The sequence below is a fragment of the Miscanthus floridulus genome, chromosome 8, assembly GCF_019320115.1.
Source record: "Miscanthus floridulus cultivar M001 chromosome 8, ASM1932011v1, whole genome shotgun sequence".
In the NCBI taxonomy this organism is placed as follows: Eukaryota; Viridiplantae; Streptophyta; class Magnoliopsida; order Poales; family Poaceae; genus Miscanthus; species Miscanthus floridulus.
The window spans coordinates 213949394-213973086 of NC_089587.1; the positions used below are offsets into that span (position 1 = coordinate 213949394).

The 23693-nt window shown below is 45.2% G+C and overlaps 3 protein-coding genes across 3 annotated transcripts; 2 read left to right on the forward strand and 1 right to left on the reverse strand.

Annotated features, from left to right (window-relative positions):
* Positions 1–261: 261 nt before the first annotated feature.
* Positions 262–22917, forward strand: LOC136478115 (uncharacterized). Its single transcript, XM_066476447.1, has 3 exons — positions 262–443; positions 1991–2208; positions 22584–22917. Exons 2-3 carry the CDS (start codon positions 2019–2021, stop codon positions 22784–22786), a joined length of 393 nt encoding a protein of 130 aa, XP_066332544.1. The 5' UTR covers positions 262–443; positions 1991–2018; the 3' UTR covers positions 22787–22917.
* LOC136478116 (uncharacterized) lies at positions 2682–18730 on the reverse strand. The gene is made up of 6 exons (XM_066476448.1): positions 18464–18730; positions 18154–18225; positions 17949–18069; positions 17423–17604; positions 11775–11821; positions 2682–3832 (listed from the first exon to the last, which is right to left on the reverse strand). The coding sequence occupies exons 3-6, from the start codon at positions 17976–17978 to the stop codon at positions 3732–3734; spliced, it is 360 nt and encodes a 119-aa protein (XP_066332545.1). The 5' UTR covers positions 17979–18069; positions 18154–18225; positions 18464–18730; the 3' UTR covers positions 2682–3731.
* Positions 15213–17322, forward strand: LOC136474887 (uncharacterized mitochondrial protein AtMg00810-like). The gene is made up of 2 exons (XM_066472464.1): positions 15213–15887; positions 15987–17322. Exons 1-2 carry the CDS (start codon positions 15792–15794, stop codon positions 17004–17006), a joined length of 1116 nt encoding a protein of 371 aa, XP_066328561.1. The 5' UTR covers positions 15213–15791; the 3' UTR covers positions 17007–17322.
* Positions 22918–23693: the final 776 nt, after the last annotated feature.

The window sequence follows — 23693 nt, forward strand, 5'->3', positions numbered from 1 at the left end:
ATGTATGTGTCTAAATATTCGATGAGATAGGGAGTAAACTTTAAGAAAAGAACGAGACATAAATGAATTCGGGTCTGAATTTACGTGGAAAGAGAAAAACTGCCAACCTTTTTATTATACCAAAAAAAATCCCAACGTGCCGTGCAATATCGGCGGCGGGGGGCAGCCGGGCAGCTGCGTCCACAGCGCGCCGCGCGCCCCTCGTCCTGTTTTCCTTCTCGAGGACGAGAACACGCGCACACACGGAAGAAGGTACTTACAGCTCTCAGCCTTCTTCAGTCTTCTTCTTGCCCCGAGCACCCTCACTCGCAGAGTCGCCCTCTCGATTCTCTCTCAGTCCAGCTCCAGCCGCAGCAGCAGTCCCCTTCCCCCTCCTCCATCAGGCGTAGCCTTCCGCAGATCCGAATTGGAATTTGGGCCTTCGTCTCCACACCACCAATCCGGTAAATACGCGGGCAATAACTCCCTCCTAGCTGCTTCAGAGTTTCTTGCGCTGTTCTCTCTCGCTCGCGAGCAAATTATTATGCTGGGAAAGATGATATTCTTCCCCTTTGGTAGCTTTGAGCCCAAAAGGCCGAAGCTTTTGCGTTCTTCCCCACAAATATCTGGAGCCGTAGCTTTTGTTTGGTATGGCCATGGGTTGAAATAAATAGGATGCGGGATGCCCACCAATTGGCACGCTGCGCTTTCCATCCCTGCAGCTGCAAGAGGCCTTCTTTTTAAATCTGTGCCGTGCCTTCCTCCTCTTCCTGGTACCCTGTGATTGGAGTCAGGATTTGTGTTTAACGAAGCTCCTTTTCTTTGCCAACTTTTGGATGATGCTTACATCTTATCAGTTCGCGTGCTTCTTGGATAGGTTGCCTTCTTTGGGTTTGCTCGCAGCGCACACAAAGCCATTTTACTGCTGGGAGGCTGTTGCCACTTTTAGCATCTCTGGCTCTTGAGTGATCTCCAAGGTAAGCAGCTCCCCACTCCCTTGGAAGAAACGGAAATAAATAAAAATGTTTTGTTTCTCGGTTGGAGGGGCAAGGAATTACACTCCGCATCCCTCCGTGATTTCTGAAGTTTTGGTTAGAAATTTTATGATGTTGCTTGATAAGAATCGTCTCTCCTTTTCTCTGATCTTTCAAATTGTTCGCTTCTCTCTGGTTTTGCTTGCCTCAGTCCGCTTGCAAGATCTGTATTCGGTTGACTTGGTTCTTCTCAGTTTCTTTGATGAGAGAACATTGGCGTACGAAATGAAGTAGCAGTAGCTCTATTCCCCACTCCCATTTTGAGTTTTTAGCCTGAACTGCGGCAGTTCATCTTGGTAGTGGAAGCATTCATTTCTTCAGTCGTAATGGATGATGGGATAGCTCGTAAGGCCGGTCCTTTGCGTGCTGCAGGAAAGGAAAGAGACTTTTGCCGGGTGCCATTATAAAAAGACTTTTGCGTTCAGTGGTCTTCGGCGTCGTTCCTTTTAACTTTTTCACGTCCTCTATCACTTCTGTCAGATTAGGCTCTAACATCGTCAAACTGCAGACGTAAAAATGCAGACGTAAAAAGACAAAAATGTCTTTAAATTCAAATATGTTATTAATTTTTTTTATATCTTAACGACTTCAAATGAAAAAACTCAAAACTAAAAAGTTATACGTTGAGATCTATAATTTTTTTCATTTAATTTCGTAAAAAAAATAATATGATTTTTCTAAGATATATTAATCATATTAAATTATTTTTTTGCGGAATTAAATAAAAATAATTTTTATATGAAAATTATAGATTTTGACGAGATTTACAACTTTCTAGTTTTGAGTTTTTTCATTTGAAGATGCTTAAAAAAATTAATAACAAAAAAGAAATTTAAGGCATTTTTGTTTTTTCACACCTGCAGTTTGACGACGTTAGAGTCTAAACTGACGGAAGTGGCATGGAGGACACGAAAAAATTGAAGTAGTGACGGAAGTAGTGACGTTGAAGACCGCTGAATTTTTATAATGACACGTAGGGAAAAGTCTCGAAAGGAAAGGGAAGTGATGGTGGAGTGCGAGGACGGCAAGGAGTACAGGTGCTGGGAGGAGCTGTTACCGGACGCGCTGGGCCTCATCTTCCGCAACCTGCCGCTGCAGGAGGTGCTCACCGTCGTGCCGCGGTTGGGTGGGTTGCCGCCGGATCAGTGTCTCCGGGGCTGCCCTGCGATCCGCTCTTCTCGTTCATCGGAGACAAGTAAGCGTGAAATCTTAACACTCTATTTTTTTTTTTCTTGGTAGCAGTACTATTTCAGCGAACGAATAATATTTTTTTCTCGCAACGAATTAGGTAAGGTTAGCCATGGCTTTTCAGCTAAGCGAACAGGTTTCTGATGATTTTGTCACCATTCCTGTGGGAAGTGAACATTTCTGCAAATTTTTTTGTGATATCCATTTGCGTAGTGCAGTAGATTAGAATTGTTCTATACGCTCATTATAACACGCCCTGAGTTTTTGAATATATACACTCAGATAAATTCGGAAGGTAGCCTCTCCATCAGGTTTGGTTTCAGACTGTCGGTTATCTTAGTGGTGTGGTGGTGTTTACTTGCGGATTTGCTGAGAACAGGCAATTAGTCTGTATATTTTGAATTTCTGATGTGCAAATTCAAATCCATTTATTTTTTTATCTAGGCTGGCTTACAGATCATTCTGATTGATTAGGAGGCTAGAAGTGGGCCTAGTCAAACTTTGAGATTTGGGGCTGGACCGCTGCCGCCTATCCCGTAGGCACGCGCAAGCCAGCCTGGCTGGCCGCCATCGCCGCGGGCTGGCCGGTCCAGCCGGCCGCCACCATCCTAGGCACGGGCAAGAGCCCTGACGCCCCCACCTTCGCCAGATAAGCTTCGCGCTTCCTCAACCATATCCAAGCGGGATCCGTCGGATTCGGCCACGGGAGGACCAGAGCCGCCGGATCCGGCCGCCAGGGCTGTGGATTCGAGCGCCGGTCGCCGAAGCAGGCACCACCACCGCCGGAAAAGCCGCCATCGGAAGGATAGGAGAGATGAGAGAAGGATGGAGGGAGGGAAAGATGGCCCCCGCCACCATCCTTGCGGGCTACGCGGCCTCCGGCAGCCCACTCCGGCCGCAGCGAGGAGGCACGAGGAGGGAGGGAGGAGCTGCTGGCAGTGGCGGTGTCGCCGCCCGTGTCGCCCAGACAGGGCGACGCGGGGGCGGGAGAGTTACACAGTCCTTGGCTGGTCCGTACCGGAGAGCTGGTCGTTGATTTCACGTAGCCATCATTTTTGTCAGTAGATACCATCCTTGGTCCATGGTCCAAGGATGTCTCGTTGGGTGTGCCTCACATGCTGCTAGGGATATAACAGAGGTACAGAACTAAGGGCGCGTTTAGTTGGAAATTTTTTTTTGGTTTTGGCTACTGTAGCACGTTTGTTTGTATTTGGCAATTAGTGTCTAATGGGCTAATTAGGTTCGAAAGTTTCGTCTCGCAATTTCTCACCTAACTGTGCAATTAATTTTGTTTTTCGTCTACATTTAGTACTCCATGTATGTGCCGCAAGATTCGATGCGACATTTTGGGGTGAAAATTTTTGAAATCTAAACAGGCCTAATATAGATATCAGACAATGAACATTACCTTGAAGGCCTGTCTGGGGTAGGAGGTTTGATCATTTAGCAAAATGTTTGGATGATGTCAGTATCAAGCTGTACAGGCCGGTTAGGGGACACCCGTTGGCACTGCTGCTGCCCTCATTCGCCTCAGCCGCCGTCACCATTTCCTTGCCCGTTCCAGGAGCACAAGATGGGTTGTGCTGCCGTTATCTGCCTGAGCCACGGGTGCCATCGGCTGGCCTGGTAGACTTACAAAGGGATATATATACACTATCATCATAATATCAAAAACAATTTCAAACCTGTCGATGATTTTTGAAAATGGGATCATGTTTTGTACGGGCAATGCTACAGTACATTCTTTACTCCTTAGGAGGTAATACCTCAATGAGTCTAAACCCTTGATTTTTTTAATTTTTGAAATTAATTAATCAATTAATTAATTAATATAGGAGAGAAAAGATATCGCCAAATCCCCAAATCATGGAGACAGAAGCCGTGGGGTGCCCCCTTCCTTTCATAAGCCGTGTGGCCCTACCTTTTCCGTGGTTAGAGCATCCCCAAGAGTGTCTCATAACTCTTCTCCATCCATGTGTTTTGGGAAAAAAAAAAAGGAGAAAAACTTATCTCCAAGAGTGCCCATATTTGGCAAACGAGCCTCCTCCGTGCTTAAAAATACGCACAGCCTCGCACCTCCCAATCACGCGGACCACGGCCAGCTGACCCCAAGCGCTTCGATCATGGCCAGCAGGTTCTCGTGCGACGACCCACCAGGGCCACGCCGACCTGCTCACTCGCGTTCGTCGCCGCCCATGGAGAAGCCGATGAGATGGAACCTGGGAAACATTCAGCACGTCGTATCTACAACAGTCTGAAGCCATGAACCGCGTGTGTCGTATCTACGAGATGAAGTGCGGGCTGAGAAGGAGATGGAGGAGGCCTCCGCCCTCCGTGATACACAGGCCAATGTCACCACGGAGATGCAAGGTTCTCTTCCTATGTGCTTGCCCATCTTTAGTTTCCTCCATGATTACATCGGCAGGTGTACTGAACCTTGTTGTGCTCCTGTAATCGCTGGCGGGAACTGCTAGGGATCAGCACGAGCATGAATGAGGCGGCGGCGAGCGTAGATGCGACCGGATCGCGACGTGGCTCCTAAAAAAATACGGGGAGAAAAAAGTGTGTGGACCACAATTTTGATAATTTTAGAAGCCAAATATGGGTACTCTTGGAGGTGGTCTCTTTTTTTTCCCATACTTCTTTGGTAGTTGACAAAATATCATGTTTTGGGAACAAAATCTGAGGTACTCTTGGAGATGCTCAGGGGATAATCATGAAAACAAGAAACATGCGGCCCCGTAGCCCCAGATATATTAAATTAAAAATAAGAAAATATTTATTGATAAATATGTTTTTAGACCTTTTACACTCAATATTTAAATCTATACACAAACAATTGTACGATTGTATTTTTTGTTAAAATAAATTTCCTCTATAATTTTTATCAAACTTGATATGGTTTGACTCTCTAAGAATGTTGGAATGATTTATAATTTGAGACGGAGAGAGTAGCTAGTTATCCATTTCAAGTGCTACTTAATGTGCATGAAAGTAATTTATGACATGCTTTATGAAGCAAATGCACACGACTGATATCGGGTATCACAGAGGGCTCCTCGACTCTGTAAAGTGTTTCTGTAATGCATTAGAAAGATAAGCTAAACATATGCGGAAAATCAATGTAGTAGGCTCTAATACATTATAGTACTTAAACATTACAAATATTACATGGTTCAGCCTAATCTTACACAATGCGACTTATCTTAAGTAGTTAAGCTCAAGCACGAATTCAAATTCAAGTGGTTCTATAGTAATATTATTATTATATAACCATTACAGCAAAGTTCAGTTCCAAGTCATAAGCTAATAGTAGAACACTATAAATCTTGATATCGACTCCATTTCAAGCTACAAGCACAAGCTAGTAGAGCTACCCGCATTTAATTATGGTTTTCGAGATTGTGTCATTATCTCCTACTTAGATGTACTGAGAGAAGTTGCAACGAAGTTTTTAATAATGAAACTAATCAAAGCAGTTGATTTTATAGAAAGATTAACGACTTACATTTTATGTGAGCCACAATTTTAAGAAAGCGTGCACAGTTTAATTAGAGATAGCCATATGAATTTGATTAATAGACTGTTGAAACAAACCAATAACAAATTGAGTAGCATGACATATGAGAGAGTCTTCTGAGGAACCTTGTATCCCATAGCAGCTGCTTGCAAGTTTGATACCCCTTCTAATTTCATCGATCGGTGGCCCCCTCATGAAAGTAAAAGCAAAAATAAAAATTTAATATAAATAATAAGTTAAAAGATTTAACAGTTGACAAATTCAAAAGAAAAAGAAGTAAAGCTTAGATGATGTATCCACCGTAGGCTCCGGGCACTATACAAAAAGACGGGCGTATCATTTTTTTAACCGTAACTGCAGACGTAAGCCACGAGAATTATAATACGACATCAGAGTGGCAAGGGTTTCAACTGCTATATTATACGTTATTCCATTAGTAAGTTCAATAGAAAGATGAATGGTGTTGAAATTTTCTTGGACAATGAGCACTGCAAGGTTAAAATCCTCATCACGGTATACTGCAGTGGCTACCAAGTCCTCATTTGTATTACTTAGCCTCATCCGTAGAAAATCATACTCGTGCATGCGTACATGGCCACATGTTAGCACTAAGCATGTTCGTGTGACTCTCTTTTTCCAATGATAAACCCGCTGCTGAGAAATTCTTTCTTGATTGGCAACCCCTGTCTTCTTGTGTATCCTATTATTTGCACAACAGAATTATGGTGTCTTTCGAATGCTACACCAGCAGCAATTTCAGTCGGATTGGGAGGGATTTTCATGCTGGTAACACTAAAGATAAATAAAAAAATAAAATTAAATTTATCTCCAAAACAGATACCAAGAGGACACCGGAAACAAATAAGAACACAAGGTCACACGATGTTAGAATAGATAAGAAAATTTATGGCTAATTAGCTCATCTTTACAATTTCATTTTCTTTCCCAGGCTGCTTATAGCGTTGAGGGATAATCAGCTTTTTTAGCGTATTTGGGCGGACGACGAACCAAAATCAAGGTATGGCGAGATTTATAGCATAGACAATAAAATTTTAGATTAAAATTAATCTATATCCTGAAATCTTAAGATTCCATCTCTATTAATGTATTTTTATCGAGCCATCACCATAGGTTAAGCATATAAGAAAACATACATCAAATAATATTGTGCAAAAATTATCGTGTAAAAAGTTGCACATTCAATATGAACGATTTTTAGCATTAGCCTTTTAGATCCATCTTTTATTATCAAGGTCGCAAAAACTTACAACCGCATCACTTGTAGATAGAAAAAAGGATAGAATTCACAAATTAACACAACTATACAATCGCAACTGCTACCCTTTAGCTAGGTTAGCCCAAACGAATAAATTAAGCAAGCATAAATGGGCTGACTATTGTGCTAAACACTCGACCCATATAACAGTTCGCTAAGCCCAATGTCTCATCTAGTCATATTCATCCTCCTGCAAATCTCTTCTCTTCAAAAAAACAGTTCGGCAGCCATGATGGACACCGGACGAAATTTGTCGTCGACAATCCGTAGGGGTATCCACGGAAAAATCGAGGTATGGCAAGCGAAATACCTCGCTATAATGAGCCCTTCGCCCCGCCCAGTGGTGTGAAACCGAATGTTTCATTTTACATCAAGTTTCATCATAAGCCAGTTTTAGAGATGTATATCACATAAACCTTTACTTTTCGTAAAAAAGACTTCGTTTAATAAGAAAACTAAGTCAAACAAAGTAAAATATGACCTCAGCTCATACTTAACAAATTGAGAAGACCAAAACACATTACAGAAGAGATAGCAGCGGGCCAACAGTAGCAAACAAAGCGAGGCGGCCAGAGCCTAGTATCCAGGCTCCGTTGGTGGCTTTTTGCATGTCTCGTGATATAAAAGTCATAAACCTCGCGCCTAACAACAGGCGGGAGATGAATAACTACGGGAAAAAGGCATCCGAACTTTGCGAGCGAGGAAATCCTGTCTAGAGAAAGGGTGTCAGATAGAGAGCTAGAGATGTTCTTCAACATGTACCTTCCGTGTTTCCTAAAAAATATCTACCTTCCGTACGTTATGGTGGATCGCTAAAACTGTTGTGCGAGTAAGGTTATGATATACGGATACCGAGGTTATTATGACAAACTCGTTGGAGGGAGAGGTTAACGAGGTGGGAGCAGCTTACCTTCGTTGGAGACAGGTACAGTCGCCGACTGAGAAGGTACCACTACCGCCGAAGACTCACTGAGAAAGGAAAAATATGACTGTCTACTACCAAGAGAACAAGATATATAGATAAGAAAGAAGAATGTGAGAAATAAAAAATGAGATTAATGGCACTGCAGACGAGCACTGTGTTTGACACGCCCTTAGAGAAGATCAGCTGCATCTTCTGACACAGGATTCGCAACACCTATTATTCTTTTTCCATCAACAGAACCAGATGTCCCTGAACCTGGAGGGTTGGCTCCGGTTGTGGTAACTCGCTCGCGGATGGCAACTAACTGCGGTTTCACCACCACAATAGCACCTGAAGATTATTTTAAGTTATTTCATAAGGGATGTAGCATATATCTGAAATTGCACTCGCATGAGCACATACTCGGAATATCAACATATGGAAGCACTTAAGATGAAACCTGCTCTACTACCACTCAACACCAAGCTCAGAAATATTGGGGTGGTCCTCTATAATAGAACAGTTAATAGGCACACGGGAACATGGGATGAGGGCGTGCCTGACACAGTGCTCGTCTGCAGTGCCATTAATATCGCTTTTTACTTCTCACCTTCTTTTCTATTTATATATCTTGGTTTCTTGGTAGTAGGCAGTCCCATTTTCCCCTTTTCAGTGAGTCTTCGGTGGTAATGGCGTCTTCTCAGTCGATGACTGTATCTGTCTCCGGCGAAGGTAAGCTTCTCCCATCCCGTTAGCCTCTCCATCCAACGAGTTTGCCATAGTAACCTCAGTATCCGTAGACCATAGCCTTGCTCGCACAACAATTTTAGCGATCCACCAAGGCGCACGGAAGGTAGATGTTTTTTTAGGGAACACGAAAGGTAGATGTTGCCTGGCATCCTTTCTCTAGACAGGATTTCCTCGCTCACAAAGTCCGGACGCCCCATTCTCGTAGTTATTCATCTCCCGCCTGTTGTTAGGCGCGAGGTTTAGGACTTTTATATCACGAGACATGCAAAAAGCCACCGGCGGAGCCTCGATGCTGGGCTCTGGCCGCCTCGCTTTGTTTGCTACTGCTGGCCCGCCGCTATCTCTTCCGTTATGCGTTTTGGTCTTCTCAGTTTGTTAGGTATGAGCTGAGATCATATTTTACTTTGTTTGATTTAGTTTTCTTATTAAACGAAGCCTTTTTTATGAAAAGTAAAGATTTATGTGATATACATCTTTAAAACTGGCTTATGATGAAACTTTGATGCAAAATAAAACCTTCGGTTTCATACCACTGTGCGGGTCGGATGGCTCATTATGGCGAGGTATGGCGCTTGCCATACCTCGATTTCTCCATGAATACCCCTACGGATTGTCGGCGATAAATTTTATCCGGTGTTCACCATGGCTGCTGAACTATTCCGTGAAGAGATGAGATTTGCAGGAGGATGACTAGATGAGACATTGGGCTTAGCGAATCGTTATATGGGCTGAGTGTTTAGCACAATAGCCAGCCCATTTATGTTGCTTAATTTGTTCGTTTGGGCTAACCTAGCTATAGGACAGCAGTTGTGATCGTGTAGTTGTGTTAATTTGTGAATTCTAATTTTTTCTATGTAAAATTCTGAGCTAGCGAGTCACGACTGAACCCTACGAGTGATGTGGTTGCAAGTTTTTGCGACCTTGGTAATAAAGATGGATCTAAAAGGCTAATGCGCAAAATTGTTCATATTGAGTGTGTAACTTTTTACACGACAATTTTTGTACAATATTATTTGATGTGTATTTTCTTATATGCTTTGGTGAACCTGTGGTGATGGTTCGGTAAAAATATATTAATAGGGATGGATCTTAAGATTCCAGGATGTAGATTAATTTTAATCTAAAATTTTATTGTCTATGCTATAAATCTCGTCACATCTTTGATTTTGGTTCGTCCTCCGTCCAAACACGCTTAAAAGCTTGTTATCACTCAGCGCTATAAGCAGCCTGAGAAAAAATGAAACTGTAAAGATGAGCTAATTAGCCATGAATTTTTTTCTCTATTCTAACCTCGTGTTACCTTATGTTCTTGTTTGTTTCCAGTGTCACTTTTGGTATCAGTTTTAGAGATAAATTTGATTTTGTTTTTTTGAATTTATCTTTAGTGTTGTCAGTATGGAAGTCCCTCCCAATCCGACTGAAATTGCTGCTGATGGAGTAATCAGAAGACACCATAATTCTGTTGTATAAATAATAAGATACACAAGAAGACAGGGGTTGCCTATTAAAAAAGAATTTCTTAGCAGCAGGTTTATCATTGGGAAAAAGGAGGAACTCACACGAATATGCTTAGTGCTAACATGTGACCATGTACTCATACACAAGTATGACTTTCTACTTGTGAGGCTAAGTAATACAAATGAGAACTCGGTAGCCATTGTAGTACACAGTGATGAGGATTTTACTCTTATAGTGCTCATTGTCCAATGAAATTTAACGCCCTTCATCCTCATATTGAACTTACTAATGAAATGACGTATAATATAGCTGCTGCAACCCTTGCCGCTCTGGTGTCGTATTATAATCCTCGTGGCTTACGTCTACAGTTATGGTTAAATAATGATACGTCACTATTTCTATAGTATCCGGAGCCTGCGGTGGATACATCCTGTAAGCTTTGCTTCCTTTTCTTTTGAATTTGTCAACCGGTAAATCTTGACTTATTATTTATATTAAAAAATTTATTTTTGCTTTTGTTTTCATAGGGGGCCACCAATTGATATAATTAGGAGTATCAAACGTGCAAGCAACTGTTACGAGATACAAGGTTCCTCAGGAGGCCCTCTCATATGTCATGCTACTTAATTTGTAATTGTTGTGTTTCAACAGTCTATTAATCAAATTCATATGGCTATTTCTAATCAAACTGTGCACGCTTTCTTGAAATTATGGCTCACAAAAAATATAAGTCGTTAATCTTTCTATAATATCAACTGCTTTGATTAGTTTCATTACTAAAAACTTCGTTACAACTTCTCTCAGGACATCCAAGTGGGAGATAATAACACAATCTCAGAATACTATTAGCTTATGACTTGGAACTGAACTTTGCTGTAATGGTTATATAATAATAATATTACTATAAAACCACTTGAATTTGAACTCGTGCTTGGGATTAACTATTTAAGCTAAGTTGCATTGTGTAATATTAAGCTGAACTATGTAATGTTTGTGATATTTAAGTATTGTAATGCATTAGAACCTACTACATTGGTTTTCCGTATATATTCAGCTTATCTTTCTAATGTATTACAGAAACTCTGTATGGAGTCGAGGAGCCCTCTGTGATACCCGGTGCCACTCGTGTGCATTTGCTTCATATTAGAAGTGACTAGCAAGTACATAAGTTTCTACAAATAGTATTGTATGTAAGATTAGAAATATATGACACATTGTGCAAGCTCTCATATTAGAAGTGACTAGGCTTGAATATACCCATGAACATCTCTATGTTTTAAGGAGCAGCTGATGTTCATGGTGTGCAGATCTTTTCTGGACCAATCTATAGACATATGCTGTAGCATTTTATTCTACCAAACAATTGCACTATCTGCATGTGTATATGTAGGAATGGTTGATGATACGACTTTATATGTATATATATAAAAAAATTTTGATCATAGTACTTCTGGATGAATCTATAGGCGTATGCTGTGGTATATACTTAATTGAAACAATACAGACATTGCAACGCACATGCGCAATGCGGGTATGGTAAAAACATTAATTGGTTAGCGCTAACACTACAATACAAACTGTAAAAGACTAATAGTTATTTTTGTATAAATGTTATGCTTAATTTGAACCACTAGAGGACCTTACAAATAGTGATTTTGTACTCACCTTGAGGACGGGAGTAGAGTTTCACACCTTTGGTTCTTCCTTTATTCCTGTACAAGAACATCAATGAGTGCCAACCCAAAGGTGTGAAATATGCATGGTAGCCTGGACATAAAAATTCCAAGAAAACAAGGCAGACCTCCATAGTCAAGATTCACCATATCCCAACTAATAATGTGCATATTTTAGTCTCAACAAAAATTCTACGGTTTTAAGTTAGACAAACATATATGGCTACTGTAGCTGTAAGCCCTGCTTCCCAGACACATTTAGTGTATTTAAGTTTTTAGTTAATCTATGTCATTAAGTCCTTGGGTAGCCCAAGAGTTGTGCGGGTACCCAGGCAGCTATTCTGTCTAGTTAAAGCTCTAGTGAGCTGTATGTAATCAATGCAGTACTTATCCTCTATATATTGCAATGCAGTCGCCTGGGAGAGTTGCCCTGGCTGATTATTTCTCTGTTACCTCCAACAATTGGTATCAGAGCCTAGGTTAGACACCTTCTCACCTTCTCATCTTCTCCATGACGTCAACCTCCTCTGAGCGCCGGGCTAGGAAGACCAAGGGAGCCACTGAGGGCGAGCTGGGCGACCCCTCTGGCAGGGCTGCGCGCCTAAAGGCAGCAGAGGAGGCGGCGGCGCTGGCTGTCAAGGCGGCACAGCAGGCTGCAGCAGCCGCGGAGGCGGCGGCCAGGACAGCGCAGGAGCTGCGGGCGGAGATAGCAGCAGAGAAGGGAGATGAGGAGGAGGAGGAGGAAGAAGAAGAGGAGGACCGGAGGAACCGGCGGCCGCGGACTCCGCCGCGGGACAGGCGCCGTTCGCAGTCACCACTGCATGACCGAAGGCGTCGTGGTGGCGGTCGCTATGAGTCGCCGCAAGGCAGGGTGGTCTACCGCGATTCCGGCAGCGGCACATCATGGCCAATGCTGGACAAGACCAATTATTATGAGTGGAGCCAGACGATGAAGCTCAGGATGCAGGCGCGCGACCTCTGGGAAGCTGTCGAAGGAGGCCCAGTGCAGTTTCGCGACGACAGGCGAGCTCTGGAGGTGATCGTCGCTGCTGTGCCCAAGGAGTTGGGGCTCCCGCTCCTCGACAAGGCGACGGCAAAAGAGGCATGGGATGCCATCGCTGCGACTCGTATCGGTGTGGACAGGGTCCGCCGAGCGACGTTGCAGCGACTGCGTCGGGAGTGGGAGAACATTGACGTCAAGCCTGGCGAGCCGGTGGAGGATTTTGCCCTGTGGCTGTCAACTCTGCACCAGCAGCTGGTGCTTCATGGAGACATGGACATCGATGAGGCGCGTGTCGTGGAAAAGTTTCTACGCACGGTGCCAACCAAGTACGCGCAGATCGTCGTCGCCATTGAGCAGTTCCTCGACTTCGAGGTGCTCACGCTTGAAGAGGTGACAGGAAGGCTCAAGGCGGTGGATGACCGTGAAGCGCAAGCTGTGACAGAGCCGGTGTCCATCAACGGCAAGCTGCTGTACACTGAGGAGCAGTGGCGTGCGCGTTTGAGGAAGGAGAAGAAAGGCGCAGAAGAAGCTGGCGGTTCTGGTTTCAAGAACCAGCGCGGCGGTGGCGGAGGACGCAGCCGCGGAGGTGGACGCGGATGGGGCAGAGGTGCTGGCCGTGGCGGCGGACGTGGAGAAGGCAATGGCGCCGGCCGTGTTGGCCCCAACACGTGCCTCAACTGCCATCAGGAAGGGCATTGTGCGCGTGAATGTCCCCAGCCGCGCCATGATGGAACAGAGCGCGGCGGCGGGGGAGGAAATCGTGGTGGACGCGGCGGCGGAAACCGTGGAGGAGGCCGTGGCGGCGGTAACCAAGCTAGGCAGCAAGGAGGACATGAAGGGCGTGCCCAGTTTGCTGAGTGTGAGGAAGATGCAGCTCTGTTTCTGTCTCACGGCTTCATTGAGATGGAACAGAGCACGCCGGAGCTCAACTATACAGCGCAGCGCATTGAGTTCTTTGAGCCACGTGCGCATGCTTATCTGGGAGCAGATGATGAAGAGATGGCTGGCGGCTGGTACCTTGATTCAGGCGCAACACACCACATGACTGGGCGGCGTGACCTATTTTCAGACCTGAACACGGACGTTCGAGGCACGGTTCGGTTCGGGGACGCGTCCAAGGTGGAAATCAAGGGCGTTGGCTCAATTGTTTTTGAAGCAAAGACTGGTGAGCATCGTGTTCTTCATGGAGTTTATTTCATTCTGGCGTTGAAGAACTCGATCATGAGCCTCGGTCAACTTGATGACAATGGCTCAAAGGTGGTGATTGATGATGGAGTACTACGGATTTGGGAACGCAGCAGCGGTCGCCTACTGGCCAAGGTGAGGCATGGCGTGAACCGGCTGTATGTACTGCATATGAAGACAGCACAACCAGTGTGTCTTGCTGCGCGCAGGGATGAGGAGGCGTGGCAATGGCATGAGCGTTTTGGGCATCTGAATTTTGAGGCCCTGCGGAGGCTTGGCAAGGAGGAAATGGCAAGAGGGATGCCAAAGATCGATCATGTTGAGCAAGTGTGTGACACTTGTGTCACCACCAAACAGAGGAGGCGATCATTTCCTGCTGCAGCAACATATCGTGCTCAGGATCACCTTGAATTGGTGCATGGTGATCTCTATGGGCCAGTTACACCAGCAACTTCGGCAGGTAATCGCTATATTCTGCTGCTTGTAGATGATGCCACACGATTCATGTGGGCAGTGCTGCTGTCATCTAAGGATGCTGCAGCAGATGCTATCAAGAAGGTGAAGGCTGCTGAAGAGGTGGAGAGTGGGCGTAAACTGAAAGTTCTGCGCACAGATAATGGAGGAGAGTTTACTGTTGCAGAATTTGCTGCTTATTGGGCCAATGAAGGAGTCAAAAGGCATTATAGTGCTCCTCATTCACCACAGCAGAATGGCGTGGTGGAGCGTAGAAATCAAACCGTGGTGGCCATGGCACGTGCCTTACTCAAGCAGCGCCAGATGCCAGCCAAGTTTTGGGGGGAGGCGGTGATGACTGCTGTGCATATTCTGAATCAGTCACCAACCAAGGCTCTAGGTGATGTCACTCCCTATGAAGCATGGCATGGCCGAGCACCCACTGTTGGCCATCTGAAGGTGTTTGGTTGTGTGGCATATACTCGCCGTTTGTCTCAGCTCAAGAAACTTGATGATCGTGGTGAAGCTGGAGTATTTATTGGCTATGCTGAAGGAGCCAAAGCCTATCGAGTTTTTGATCCAGCATCTCAGCGTGTACGTGTCAGCCGAGATGTGGTTTTTGATGAAGGAAGAGGTTGAGATTGGACATCACCAGGAGCAGGTATGTCTGGGGCAGCTGGTAGTGATTTTGTGGTGGAATTTCCTTGGGAGGAAGAAGTCCCTGGAGCTGGAGGTTCAGTGCAGTCACACTCATCTCCTCAGCCCCATTCTGCCTCACCTAAAGCTTTCCCAGCAGCAAAATCGGTGCTTGATGCAGGAGAAGAGGTGTCTGAGACATCCAGAACGCCTTCACCACCACCAGCTCCAGCCAGCCCACAAGTGGAGCACGTGACTCCCTTGGAAGATGATGAGGAACGGCTGGACACTTATCACAACGACGAGCAGCTGCGCTATCGTACCATAGATGGCATATTGGGTGGGGAACAGGAAGTTCCGCCGCCGGCGCAGCGCTTGTTCGCAGAGCTCCACCTCACCCACTCTGGGGAACCCATTTCTTATGCAGAGGCAAAAGTTGATCCTGCATGGCAGGCAGCAATGAAAGAGGAGCTGCGCGCTGTTGAGCGCAATGGCACCTGGGAGCTTGTGTCTCCCTGAGCTGGCCATCGGCCAATTTCTCTAAAATGGGTCTACAAGCTGAAGAAAGATGAGAAAGGAGATGTGATCAAGCACAAGGCTCGGCTTGTTGCTCGTGGGTTTGTGCAGCAAGAGGGTGTTGATTATGAGGATGTGTTCGCTCCTGTTGCGCGCATAGAATCAGTGAGACTGCTGCTTGCTCTAGCTACCCAGGAAGGATGGACTGTTTATCATATGGATGTCAAGTCAGCTTTTCTAAATGGAGAGCTCAAGGAAGAAGTATATGTCCAGCAGCCACCTGGGTTTGCTATTCCTGGGGAAGAAAGCAAGGTATATCGCCTGCACAAAGCTTTGTATGGGCTGAAGCAGGCACCCAGGGCGTGGAACGCTAAGTTGGACTCTACTCTGAAGGAAATGGGGTTCAAACAGAGCAAACATGAAGCAGCAATTTACAGGAAAGGTTCAGAGGGCTCAGTGTTGCTGGTTGGGGTCTATGTTGATGATCTGATCATCACTGGAGCAGTCAAAGATGAAGTAAAGGCTTTCAAGGAAAGGATGAAATCCACCTTTGAGATGAGTGACTTGGGTTTGCTCAGTTTCTACCTTGGCATTGAAGTGCAGCAAGGCAAGAATGGGACCACCATGAGGCAGACTCACTATGCCAAGAAAATCCTAGAACTGGGAGGCATGTCTGATTGCAATCCAGCAGCTACACCAATGGAAGAGCGCATGAAGCTCAGCAAGCATAGCACTGCCAAGGAGGTGGATCCAACTCAGTATAGGAGGCTGGTTGGAAGCTTGAGATACCTGGTTCATACCAGGCCTGATTTGGCTTTCTCAGTGGGCTATGTGAGCAGATTCTTGGAGAAACCGACCACTGAGCACCAGCAAGCAGTCAAGAGGGTGCTGAGGTACTTGGCTGGAACATTGGACTATGGTCTGCAGTTCAAAAGAGCCCCAAATTCGGCTAGGTTTGTGGGCTACTGTGATTCAGACCTAGCCGGTGATATTGACTCCAGCAAAAGCACAACAGGTTGTCTGTTCTTCTTTGGCAACAGCTTGGTCAGCTGGCAATCTATCAAGCAGAGGGTGGTGGCTTTGTCTAGTTGTGAGGCTGAATATGTGGCTATGACTTCAGCAGCAACACAAGCCCTGTGGCTGTCAAGATTGTTGGCTGATTTGTTGGGAAGAAAGGTGGAGACTGTGGAACTGAGGGTTGACAACAAGTCTGCAATTGCACTTACTAAGAACCCTGTCTTCCATGACAGGAGCAAACATATCAGAGTTAAGCAACATTTTATCAGGGATTGTATTGAAGAAGGCAGCATCAGGACTGAGTACATCCCTACAGCTGATCAATTGGCAGACATTCTCACTAAGGCTTTGGGCAAGGCCAAGCTTGAAGACATGAGAAGCAGAATTGGCATCAAGCAGATCAAGAAGGGTTGAAGCAGGTCTTAGGGGGAGAACTGTAGCTGTAAGCCCTGCTTCCCAGGCACATTTAGTGTATTTAAGTTTTTAGTTAATCTATGTCATTAAGTCCTTGGGTAGCCCAAGAGTTGTGCGGGTACCCAGGCAGCTATTCTGTCTAGTTAAAGCTCTAGTGAGCTGTATGTAATCAATGCAGTACTTATCCTCTATATATTGCAATGCAGTCGCCTGGGAGAGTTGCCCTGGCTGATTATTTCTCTGTTACCTCCAACAGCTACTACACAACAGAGTAAATGTGACATATGCCACTAGGACCAGCTGGTCCTGTTTGGTCTTTCAGTAGAGATACCGAAGCATCAGGTTGTTATTAGAGGTAAACATTAAAAGCTGCTACTAGAAACATAGATAAGCAAATTGGAAATATATTGGCACACCTGAAAGTGACAGCCTTCACCTTTTCATCAAAAAATACTAATCTTTGAGGGGATGTACGTAAATGCTCCCACCGTTCAAGAATTGTACTTCTTGGCAAGATAATGGGTCTTTCCATATCCAAAACAAGGTTCATGCCAACAAAGTTCCCATCAAAATCAAAAGACGCACCCCCCTGCCAACCCTAGAACAAAAAATAAAGCAGCGGGAAACAAGAGTTACACTGAAACAAAATTTATAAGGAATATGCTTACTTTCACAATTGACATTCTCATGGAAATCTTAAATGCTACTGTTTAACAATAATTTGAAAATACTTAGAAATGTAATTTGAAGTATGTTCCATTGCAGATCTAACCATACGAAATCCATTCAACTTAACTATAATAAAGTTTAAAAGGTATTAGAGATCAAACTTTTTGCAGTACAGTCAACAGTGACGAATAAAAGTATAAAGGTTAAAAAAAAAAGAGGGAATACAATGGGATTTTTTAAATGATTTAAACACTCATAATAATGCAAGTGTACCTCAGAAAATTTACAAGTAGAGAACATCATAAGACAACCACCAGCTTCACCATTGTCATATCTGTTGCAACTTCTTCACCCAACTCACTCCAGATACCTTGATAGTCCCAGCGTAATTCATCTAGTTACATGATACAGGATATCTGTGAGTGCTCTAACGGTCATAGAAAATACATGCAGGAAAAAAAAGGAAGAACAAGCAGACCTGAAATCAATGACTCAGTTGAGGATTTCGTGGGATCAGCAGCAGCTCTCTTACTTGCTACCATCTTTCAAACTGAAGCAGAATTAAAGAAAGTGAAATGCGAGTCACAACCAGTAAAGTTTGGAAAAAATAATCTGATCAATCAACAATCTAGAAAAAAAGAAATGTTCACCACAAACACATCTTGCACCAACATGAAATAAAATTGTTTAGTTATACAAATCACAGCTCCTTTGTGGCCAAAATCGCAAACAAATCAATAACAAAATCTCACAAATACAAAAGTGCTTGTGTCAGGATGAGAAAGTACATGCAAAAAGGCAAGATACGCCTCCTCTGTTCACTAGCAGGATGAGAAAAAGGAGACGCAACACGGCAATAGCCATCTTTCCTACAGATCGAGGTACCAGGCAGCGACTAGCGATGTCTGGCCGAGGGGGCTCCGGGATGCTGCACGAAAGGGAGGGCGCAGGAGCTTGGCGCGTTGACCGGCCAGGACAAGCGGTAGCGCGCTCGGCGGCGTGAATCGCGCCCAGGCTGCGGGCGGCGTCTGCGCCTAGGACTCTGGCGGCTGCGGGAGTGGCTGGGGCCTGGGGATCGAAGAACTGAAAGATTATGGTTACAAGTTTCTATATATAATATAATCAAGTCACCGATGGGCCTTGGATGGGCCGAATTGTTGTGAACCTTACGCCTGCACCACCGAGAAAAAAATTGCGGGTCTGGTTTGCAGGGAGCGGGGCCGCGGAATGGATCTCATCCCAGTCCCGCCAGCCTCGACGAGGATTGATTTCCTACCAATTATTAAATCCTTGCAGGGTAAATTGATCCCAACCCAGTCCTTTAAGGCTTGTTCGGTTAGTCTCTAATCTAAGAGGGTTGAGGGGGATTCAATCTTCTACAGTGGCCTTTGGATTGTGGGAAATAGGTGATAGGATAGGGAACTGAGGTAGGATGAAAACTATATCCAACATTTGGATTGTAGTACAGGGAAATTCATAGGGATAGGGAAAGGGAAATCAGTGCTTCATTTCCCACGGATTCTATCCCAATGGGAGGCGTGGGATGTGACCAGGTTATGAGCTCTGGCGACGCGCTCCTTGTTGACCTCGGCCAGCAGCGTCTCGCCTCGCTGCCTAGGTCGCGTGGGGCCGCACCATGCTTTTCACTGTGCGGGGCCACCTGGGCTCAACCTCGCGTCGTCGCGAGGGACTGCGGAGCTGCACCTCGCCTAGCTGCTTTGCATGCCGCCACCCTTGTAAAATGCTTTGAAAAATGCTAAAACACGTGCACACAAGTTGTACACTTTGTGGTTAGCAATTTGGAAGCCAGAGTAAAGCGGTCGTGGCCTTAGAAATTGAAAAGGAGGCGTCGGGGGTGTGACCAGACGCTGGTGAGCAGGTGATCAGATGCATCCGGTACTTAACCTAGCGCTCTCGGGCAGTGGCGCATAGAGACAACTGGACGCTGGCTCCTGCAAGTCCAGTCACCTTTTACAACAGTGACAAAATCGCTGACAGGACGTGTAGGGGTGAGTCAGGTCAATGATGATGTACGCTAACGTCAGCGAGCTTCGCGCGAGAGGTTGATCAGTAAACTTTATAAGCATCGCCCTCAACCAGTTCTTGGGAGCGACGACGGTGGGGGCATACTTTGCGCTCCCCTGGAACCTGGTTCATAAAAAAAAATGCTTACTCAGACTACAGCGACGATGGTGGGGCATACCGTCCATTTTAATTGCGCTCCCCTTGAACCAGCGGTTCATAAAAAAAATGCTTACTCAGAATACACCACTAAATCTCACCTCCCAGGACACTAGAACAGATCTAATAGGTACTGCTAACTAATACAGACTAGTAGTTTTGTATGATAATGCGACGTTATAGGAAAAGTGTGTCATGCTATAGAGATGCTCAGATTGCTATAAATTTTGCCTAGGCCTACAATGACGCACATGCTTATAGCTTAGACGAATTTATTTAGAAATTTACAAATCTAATTTTACTTTAAAAATAAAAAGCACGTCTCATGATCTTTATGATCTATGTCGTATAGAGTTTATAGAAAGATAATAAAATTGGTGTCTTTTTTTTCCATACTACCTTTATCACCCGTATCATTCCATACTATCTTTATCACCTGTAGACTATTATTCTACGCGGACTCCGCAGCAGAGCCGAAGTGAGGTGCTACGCTGACTTTGTGTCATTGACTTAGATGCGACGAATAGAGGAGCCACACCAGGTTGCGACGTGGTAGTTGGATCGAGCGGCGAGACGGGCGCCACGTCGACCACACGGCGGTCACCGCGACATCGACCTGGCCTGCCCACGTCATGGCCGACAGCGCGCCCACGACGGCCACGCGATAGCAGCCCTACGGCTAGCCTGGCCTCGTGAAACGTGACCGAGGCCAGCCTAGCCCAGCGCGCGATAGGCAGCCTCCGAGACCGGCCCATGGCGCGGCCAAAGCCATGAACGACCAGGCAATGGCAGCGCACGGTGACTGCGCCCACAGAGCCAAACAGCCGAACAATGCGTTTGCACAAATTTTGAAGCGATGCAAAGGCTGCCAATCAGTGCAACTAAGGTTCAACCACTTCACTGAACTAAGGCCCACGTCACCAGCTATCTAGTGAAGCAATCGTCGTGACCCAAGAGTGACTAGAGAGGGAGATACAAGAATGACAAGGTGAGTTCGTCACGCTGAACGCCAGTTCGCGAACAGAGCACCAAAACGTGGTTCACAACGTGTTCTAAGGAGTTGTGGGCAATTTTTACGAGAGCAACATGACACCCAACATGACTATAACCTACACCATGCTCAAATGCTAAGTTAGAAGCAACCAATGGTGAGAGAACATGGATATAGTGCTTAACCTTTTTTGTTTGTATTTAAATGCCAAAATGGCATTGTCTATCGCCTTTTTAGGCTTAGAGAAAACAAGGATTCAGTTTGAACTAACAATGCTTAGCACTTTTACCTTAATTTTTAAATGGTCTAAACCTTATTAATTTTAACTAACAAATATCTCATGCAATAGTTCATACTTTATACTAACTCATAGGTACAAAACATTTAAGCACTATTTAACTATCTTGCACAAAATAATTCTCCAAAACATGGCACCTTTTTAATTATAAGCTATATCGCACCTTTGTTTATAGAAGTTGTTTTTCATGCCAAATAATTAAAACAACTTATTCTATTTTTCTTATTAGGATCTCATTAGCATGTTTTCACATACAACAAACTAACTTACCTTATTCATTTAGTTTTTCTTAACCACAAAAGTGAGTCATATGAGATTCGTTTATCATTTCTTATGTGTTTAAAATTTTAAACTTTGAGGAACTCTTTTCATTAATTCTCTTAGGTCTTAATCTAGGCACTATGCAAGCTCCTAACACCATGGGTGTTACATCTGTACACATGAGTATAGCTGCAGCTTGCAAGCGCGTGTTGCTGCCGGCGTGGCGGAGCGGAGCGGGCGTGGCCAGCGCAGCCGAGAGGGGCAGACAAGGCCGAGCAGAGCAGAGCCAAGCAGAGCAAAGCAAACAGGGCCGACCGGGGTGGGCATGACCGGCGCGGCCGAGCGGAGCGAACGCAGCCGGCGTGTCGAGCAGAGCAGAGCGGACGCGGCCGAGCGGGCGCTACCGGCGCGGCGAAGCGGAGCGAACGCGACCGAGCAAGGCAGACACGGCCAGCGTGGCTGAGCAGAGCGAACGCGGCCAAGCGGGGCGGACGCAGTTGGCGTGAGCGGCCCTAGAAACCGATGGTTTCTCCCCAACGGTGATTTCACGGTTTCTTCCTGCGTTGGCTGAGAAGACGTCGTTTCTCTCATAGGAAACAATTTCTACGAATTTTCTTCTCTTTTCTCATTAATTAGGCTACCATGTCAGCCTTTTGCTTATGTGGCATCTCATTTAATAGGGATAAAAATCATCATCAATGTCCTATTGGAACTGCCCTAAGGGCGGATCTCAGGCTAAAACTTAACTCATTTGTAAAAATGAGCAAACATGAGCTAATTATGCGCTAATAAGGGTGTTAACAACAAAATTTAGTAAGCTGATCAAACTTTGGTATTAACAGACCCAAGGAAGGAATTAGCCAATGGCAGAAAATCTTCTAATTAGAGGATATTCGTGAGCTGGCCAGAAAATACAGCCTATTCGGCAGTGGCTTATCGTAAACGATCGTAAATTTTCAGTCGGAACAGTATTTTTCTCTCAAACAAACCAACCGGCAGTACTTCTTCACGAACCAGCAACGATACGAACCAGCTAACCGAACACACTGATAATCTTTAAGAAAAATAATAATCTTTAAGAAAAATATCGGTATATACGTGTACCTTCTGTCCTTATCCACCCAACTGCTGCTCCTTTCCTTATCCATCTCACTGGTTCCTTTCTCTTGCGTACCAGCGGCGAGCACGCAAAGGGCGCACGAGGGACGGTGCTGCCGCTCGCGAGGGCGCACGAGGGACGGCTCTGCTGCTCGCTACCGGCATGGCAAAGGGAGAAGCTCGACCAGGCAGAGCAACCGCGCCATGGCAAAGGGTGGCCGGGTGGAACGGCCTTCGCGTGGAGCACGGCCAGGCAAACCTGTTGAGCGCGGCTACCGGTGAGCTATCCTCCACTGTCGGTGAGCGTGCGATTCGTTGCCGCAGCTAGCCGCACCGGATCGGATGAAACGAAAGAATCAGCTCAATGCACGTTTCACCCGTTTTCCAAGAGGTAGGAGACGACGCTAGCTCGTTTCGTGGCAATGAAACTCCAATCTTCTCTCTTTCTCGATACAAGCGAAACCGTGGATTTACTGACATGTCACTTTATTTAATATCCATAAAACTCTCGTGACATCTTCACTGAGACTAGCCTAAGTGGAGAAACATTCACACAAGCTATGGTAGCAATGGACTCGGGTTCCTCGTGATTCGCATCATATTGCAAGGCCGCAGGTTGGTGCAACACTAATAAGGGCGGATCTCAGGCTAAAACTTAGCCCACTTGAAAAAAAAGAGTAAACATGAGCTAATTATGCGCTAATAAGGATGTTAACAACAAAATTAGTAAGCTGATCAAATTTTAGAACAGACCCAAGAAAGGAAGGAATTAGCCAATGGTGTAAAAAACAAGCTGAACAACAAAATTAGTAAGCTGACCAAGAAAACTGTTATCTGTTACTACTTAAAAAACACGTAGAGCTTTCGTCAAAAAAAAAAAAACAATTGGTGTGCGTGCCCCGTATCTGTATTGGTGGCGTATGCGTAGCTATCGGTGGAAACATGAACACGTCTCCGTCCGTCTGCAAATTCCAAGTGAGTAAATTCCAAGTATATCCGGTGGAAACTGCAGGCCCAACCTTCCTCTTATCAGCTCGCAAAACTCCGATATGACTACGGTGCCCAAAAACTGAGTACAAAACTGGTCCGCTCGTCCCAAAACTCAAACCGAATCTGATACGACGACTATAATCACAAAACTCCGACGTGTACGCCCAGTATATAACTGCTCATCCAAAACTCAAACCGA